General features: G+C 49.7%; 1 protein-coding gene across 1 annotated transcript in view; it reads left to right on the forward strand.

Annotated features, from left to right (window-relative positions):
• LOC101942530 (uncharacterized) overlaps positions 1-7,260 on the forward strand; it is an 81,970-nt gene that overhangs the window by 45,127 nt on the left and 29,583 nt on the right. Inside the window, exons 13-14 of the mRNA XM_065574643.1 lie at positions 2,961-3,069; positions 3,570-3,645. Coding sequence (XP_065430715.1) covers positions 2,961-3,069; positions 3,570-3,645 — 185 coding nt within the window. The remainder of the gene's footprint in view (positions 1-2,960; positions 3,070-3,569; positions 3,646-7,260) is intronic.

Raw genomic sequence — 7,260 nt, forward strand, 5'->3', positions numbered from 1 at the left:
CTGATTTCACTCCTGCATGCCTGAGCAATATTTTTATACTCCTCCCTGGTCATTTGTCCAATCTTCCACTTCTTGTAAGCTTCTTTTTTGCGTTTAAGATCAGCAAGGATTTCACTGTTTAGCCAAGCTGGTCGCCTGCCATGTTTACTATTCTTTCTACACATCGGGATAGTTTGTTCCTGCAACCTCAATAAGGATTCTTTAAAATACAGCCAGCTCTCCTGGACCCCTTTGCCCTTCATGTTATTCTCCCAGGGGATCCTGCCCATCTGTTCCCTGAGGGAGTCAAAGTCTGCTTTTCTGAAGTCCAGGGTCCGTATTCTGCTGCTCTCCTTTCTTCCTTGTGTCAGGATCCTGAACTCGACCATCTCATGGTCACTGCCTCCCAGGTTCCCATCCACTTTTGCTTCCCCTACTAATTCTTCCCTGTTTGTGAGTAGCAGGTCAAGAAAAGCTCTGCCCCTAGTTGGTTCCTCCAGCACTTGCACCAGGAAATTGTCCCCTACACTTTCCAAAAATTTCCTGGATTGTCTGTGCACTGCTGTATTGCTCTCCCAGCAAATATCAGGGTGATTAAAGTCTCCCATGAGAACCAGGGCCTGCGATCTAGCAACTTCTGCTAGTTGCCAGAAGAAAGCCTCGTCCACCTCATCGCCCTGGTCTGGTGGTCTATAGCAGACTCCAACCACGACATCACCCTTGTTGCTCACACTTCTCAACTTTATCCAGAGACTCTCAGGTTTTTCTGCAGTTTCATACCGGAGATCTGAGCAGTCATACTCCTCTCTTACATACAACGCAACTCCCCCACCTTTTCTGCCCTGCCTGTCCTTCCTGAACAGTTTATATCCATCTATGACAGTACTCCAGTCATGTGAGTTATCCCACCAAGTCTCTGTTATTCCAATCACATCATAGTTCCCTGACTATGCCAGGACTTCCAGTTCTCCCTGCTTGTTTCCCAGGCTTCTTGCATTTGTGTATAGGCACTTAGGATAACTCATCGATCGTCCCTCTTTCTCAGCATGAGACAGGAGTCCTCCCCCCTTGCGCTCTCCTGCTTGTGCTTCCTCCCAGGATCCCATTTCCCCACTTACCTCAGGCTTTGGTCTCCTTCCCCCGGTGAACCTAGTTTAAAGCCCTCCTCACTAGGTTAGCCAGCCTGCTGGCGAAGATGCTCTTCCCTCTCTTCATTAGGTTGAGCCCGTCTCTGCCTAGCACTCCTCCTTCTTGGAACATCATCCCATGGTCGAAGAATCCAAAGCCTTCTCTCTGACACCACCTGCGTAGCCATTCGTTGACTTCCACGATTCGACGGTCTCTACCCCGGCCTTTTCCTTGCACAGGGAGGATGGACGAGAACACCACTTGCGCCTCAAACTCCTTTATCCTTCTTCCCAGAGCCACGTAGTCTGCAGTGATCCGCTCAAGGTCATTCTTGGCAGTATCATTGGTGCCCACGTGGAGAAGCAGGAAGGGGTAGCGATCCGAGGGCTTGATGAGTCTCAGCAGTCTCTCCGTCACATCGTGTATCCTAGCTCCTGGCAAGCAGCAGACCTCTCGGTTTTCCCTTTCGGGGCGGCAGATAGATGACTCAGTCCCCCTGAGGAGGGAGTCCCCGACCACCACCACCCTCCTCCTCCTCTTGGAAGTGGTGGTCGTGGAACCCCCATCTCTAGGACAGTGCATCTTTTGCCTTCCAATCGGTGGAGTCTCCTTCTGCTCCCTTCCCTCAGATGGGTCATCCAGTCCACTCTCCGCATTAGTACCTGTAGAGAGAACATGGAAACGATTGCTCACCTGTATCTCCATTGCTGGTGCATGGACGCTCCTCTTTCTCCTTCTGGAGGTCACATGCTGCCAAATCTCCTCACAATCCTTCTGTCCCTGCTGCGCCTGCTCTGAATCTTCAGAAGCATCTCCTGACGTCTGTCCAGGAAATCTTCATTTTCCCTTATGCAACGCAGAGTCGACACTTGTTTCTCCAGCCCTCGAACCTTCTCTTCCAACATGGAGACCAGCTTGCGCTTTGTACAGACAAAGTCGCTTCTGTCCTGTGGAAGAAAGACAAACATGGCACAACCTGTGCAGGTTACAACAGCTGATCGCTCACCTTCCATATCACTGTCCTCTTAAGAGCTTCCTAAACTGTTGCAGGAACTACTCAGAGAAACCTTCAGATGAAAGCCTCAGGGCGCTCTCCCCACGCGAGCTCCCAGGCAAACTCCCGCTGTTAGCCTCTGCTGTTCGCCGCTCAGCTGGTTCGCTGCTGACTGCCCTTATATACCAGTCAGGCCCACTCAAGGCCCACCTGGAACAAAGCACTCCCAATTCACACTTTTCAAACAAACCAGCAAGCAATCAAGCACATGGTCAAACTGACCAACTGTCCCAGCAGCAGGCACTCAGATACTCACCAACACAGCCCCCCAATGTAGCACTTAGCGTACCTCCTCTCTGACAGCTTCAAGGGTGCCTGCCGAACGTGACGGCCAAAGACGGGAGGCTGTACGGGTGTTGGGCCCACAACGAGGAGAGCTCTGCCCAGGGGATGGTCCAGCTCCTCGTCGAGTGTGAGTGAGGTTAACCGACAGAACTCCCTGCCACGGGTGTGAGAGCGGTTAACCGGGGGGACTATTAATTTGTTGCTGTGTCTCCTGCACTCCCCAGACAGCCCCTAGCCAGGGACCGCTGAACTCATCCTGCCAATTCCAGTGGCCCAGCGTCAGCTGCGGCTGCTCCCTTCGCTCCCACCCCCCACCCCGGCTCCAGTGGCAGGTGGACGGGGAGCCCCTGGCTGCGAAGGGTTCACGGGAGGCCCTGCAGGTCAGCTCCTGGACCCAGAGGCATGAGGCTAACAGCACCCTCAGCTGGAAGGGGATTGGGGAAGAGGGGAAAGAGGGCTGGCTGGATCGGGCAGGGGTTGTAGGAATCTATCCCAGACTCTCGGCTTGTTCTAGCTCCCACAGGTGACCTCAATCGGGTGTTCATCGAAATCAGCTGCAAACTCATTTTCGTGGTGACTGGATTCTTCCTGGCCTATTACCTCACCCTGCTGTATTACAGACGGTAACTCAACTACCGACCAACCTACCGACCCACCCACCTATGTATCCCCCCAGCTACCAACCCACTGACCCACCCATCTACCAACCTTCCACCCCACCTAGCTACCTACCTACAAACTTACCATCCTACTCACCCACACACCTACTATCCCACCCACCTACATACCCAACTACCTACCTATGTACCCATTGACCCACCCATCTACCTACTACCCCGCCTAGCTAACAACCCACTTATCCAACCACCCACTGACCTACCCACTTACTGATCTACCCACCTATGTACCCCCTACCTCCTATCTATCTACCCACTTTCCCAACTAACTTCCTACCCACCAACCTATGTACCCATCTACCCACCTAACACCCGGCCCACCTACCTAGTCACCCACTCACCTACCTGCTCACCTACCATCCCATCCACCCATCATCTAATCTATCTATCTATCCTAACTGCCAGTCACTTACATACCCCAAAATCTTCCTCTCTCTCTTTTCCAGGACACCCTACAGCTGTCTTAGAAGCAGAAAGATGGATAGGCCGGGAGCCAGGGAATTCACAGTGCCCGAGTCCAGCGTGTAGATCGGGACGTACCTCAGCCATGGAAGAGCCGACAAGGAATTGGAATCTCAGGGGACTGAGGAAACAGAGAATGAGACCTCAGCTGCGGGGACTGTCACCCTGGGTGAGGCCAACGGGCCCGTTTAGCCCAGTACCAGGCCCCCTCCCTACCCCTCCAGCTCAGACCCATGGGCCTGGGAAGCACGTGGAAGCTGCCTGTAATATTTGTATGAACTGTAGATGATCTGTTTGTTTCCCTGATGGTGATGACCAGGGCCGGCCTTAGGGAAAATGGCACCCTGGGCGAACTTGTATTTTGCCCCCCATCACTCCTGGCCCCCACGGGCTCCCCCCCCATCACTGATGGGCCCCGTTGGTGTTAAATTTGTATTGAAAGAGATGCCAGAGCTCAGCTGTGGCTCAAATTAAGCCCTGGCAGGGTGGCCTGATACTGGCAGGGGCTGGTTGGGCACAAGCTCTGAAGGCAATGCCACCGCCAGGAGCAGCACAGAAGTTGGGGGGCCTGGCACATTGGATTTTGCCACTCTCCTGTGCTGCAGCTGGGCCTTGTGGTGCCTGATGCTCGGCATGTGGCTCAAGGCTTCGGGTTTTTTCAGATAAAAACTTAGGGATTAGCTGACAGGAGCTCTGTATCTAATTGTTATATAAAGAAAGAAACAATATATACAAACGCCAATTAAAGCCACATTTAAAGCTTATATGTAAGTTTAGAACAATCTGGAGATAATACAGCAAGATATTCCCAATCCCAAACTATGAGGTGTCAGTTCTGGAACTTTAACGCAGATATCAGAGACACACATTTGATACACTATCTTTAGTAGAGATTAAAATTTCTCTAACAGACACACTGTGTTGCTGCCATTATCTCCTCTATTTTATTCAATTATTTTTTAACTAAAAACATAATTTCAACATATGTGATTAAGATTTTTTTTCTCTTGTATTAAGAAAGGGAATTATTTTTTTAAATTCTTTTGGCATTTCTGTTTACGGACCACAATCATGTATGTGACTCACTAACATTTGACTCCATCGTTGCTATTGGTATCGTAGTTGGAGCTGCAGTTATTTTCATGCAAATGTTAAATTAATTTACAGGTATAACTAAAAATACAATTTGAAAATAAACAACCTTCATCTGCGCAGTGTCTACAGTTCTGTGTTTAGCTAATGTTTATTAAACTGGCATTACTAAAGTGAGTACAAGCTAAAATTCCATTCTAGGAGGATTGTACCACTTCAAATAATGAATGTCAAAGCACAATATGATGATAACAGTAATCAGGATCATTACTCCGGCCAGGACAGGTTAGAACATTTTAGAACTCACTACTCAAATAATTCAATGTAGGCATAAAAGAGAAATAGAATTATGAAATGCAGAGACCAGTCAAAAAACTCAAATAACAGCACCATGAAAGAATTAAATTACAGAGAATATCTGTGCATTGGAGGAAGTACCAACAAATAACAATGACAATATCAGTATGTGTTGGGGGGTGATGAGTGTGAAAGAGACAGCGTGTGAGAGCTGGAGGTGTGTGTGCGAGAGAGTGCGCTGCCCCTTTAAGAGAGTGGCACTCAGCAGTCTGAAGGAAAGCACCTTCAGACACAGCAGCAGTCGCCAGCAGCTCCATTCCTCATTTGGTGAGCCCTGCCCCGCCCCACCCTGCTCTGCGGAGATGGGGTACATGGGGGGCAGGGAACAGCGTGACATCCGAGCCCCTCCCCCCTGCTCCTTACAGCAGACAGGAACCTCCCAGGAGCAGCTGGCCAGGGGCGGCTCCAAGGCAGAGGGCAGGAGCCGTGTGGCTGCACACGCCAGCATGGGGAACCCCTGCTCTGGATGTGCCCCATTCGCCCATGCCTAAGGCTAGCCCTGGCTGACTTTGCTCTGTGATGACCGCAAGGTACCAGATACCCCGGTCATAAGCGCAGGACGATGCCCTCTAGAGCAGGGGTTCTCTAAGTGTTAATCAGGACCCAAAAATGAGTCACGAGACCATTTTAACGGGGTCACCAGAGCTGGCTTAGAATTACTGAGGCCCGTGGCCAAAGCCCGAGCTGCACACCTGGGGCCGAAGCCCAAGAGCTTCAGCCCTTGGCTTTGGGGCTCAGGTTATAGGCCCCCCCACTTGGGGATGAAGCCCTTGGGCTTTAGCTTTGCCACACACACCAACACCCGGGGTGGCGGGGATCTGGCGGGCTCAGACTTCAGTCTCCCCGTCCTCTGGTTGTGTAGTAATTTTTGTTGTCAGAAGAGGGTTATGGTGCGATGAATTTTGAGAACCCCTGCGAGAACACAGCAGATCAGCTGATGCTAGTTACTGATCCCTGCAAGACAACGCCCAACCCAGCAGCTCTAGCGGCCGCTCCCAGCCAGTGCGGGGAGAATGTTTCACACACAAACTTATTTTTTTAATGCAAAATGTAAATTCAGCAACATCAAAACTTTCTGTGATTCCAGGTCGATTTTGCGGCATTGTTCATTAGGTGAAAAAAACTCAAAACATTCCCCAAAATGGAAAGATTTTTTTAGGTGTTTTCAAAAAGAAACAGTTCACTTTCTTGATTCAAAATCGTTCTCTGGTTTGAAATTTCCTGTAATTTTATTTTTTATTAAAATCCTTGAAATCAAAACAAAATGTTTCATCCTCAAACCAAATCTATTTCTGACCTTCTGGTTTGCTGAAAATTTTGACCAATTTTCATTTTCAGCTTTATGTGAATTTTCCCCCCCTAATTTTGGTTACCTCAGAATTTATCAAATTATGCTTCCAGATTGATCCCCAAATATTTTTTCAAATGATTCATTCACCAAAAAATGCAATAATTTTTCTTTTTTGTTTCGACCCAAACAGTTTTCAGTTTGCTAAAATGTTGACCAATTTTTGTTTCAAGCCACTAGGGGAATGGTCCACTGCACTTTTCCCCTCTTGTGGGCGATGGCTTGGATCCAGCCCCAGGGCAGGGGACTGGCTGGCTCAGGTGGCAGCGGTGGGATACTTGTGACGATGAGTGCAGGCTGTGTTGCTCGCTAGCTGTGCCGCAATGAAGTTCCCTTGGTGATGTGCAGATAATAGCAGCCCCCATCCCTGGCTCACATGTTTTCAATGCCCAAGGAGCAGCCCCCCTTCTCCAGGTACCCCAGCATCCAGAAGTGGTCCCGCCTTTCCTCCAACAACTCTCAGTAGAGGATGTTGGCAGTGATGGGTTTCACCTGGAAGACGTCTGCTTGTTCTATGAACCAAGGCCTATAGATCCCCCCAAGAGATCCGGGCCCCATCAGTGGCCTGAATGTGCAGGGGATGATGATGCAAAGACCCACTCAGGCTCGCACCCATTCTGGGAGCCTCAGACCCAGGTCTGGGTTCTTGCAAAGAAGGCTGCATAGGAGAGATGGGATGGGAGGAACAGGCTGTTCTGCATGGAGCCACCAGATGGCACAGTTACACAAAACCAGACATAATCTTAGTGTGTGAGCAAGTGTTAAATCTTTGGAGAAATGCTGGATTGATTGTGTTCAATATTTTTATGCAGCTATATACCCCTCTGTCTTTCTGTCTGTCTGTGTCTCTGTATCTGTGTGTGTTTGTATTTATATCT

This window comes from Chrysemys picta, chromosome 20, assembly GCF_011386835.1.
Source record: "Chrysemys picta bellii isolate R12L10 chromosome 20, ASM1138683v2, whole genome shotgun sequence".
Taxonomy (NCBI): domain Eukaryota; kingdom Metazoa; phylum Chordata; order Testudines; family Emydidae; genus Chrysemys; species Chrysemys picta.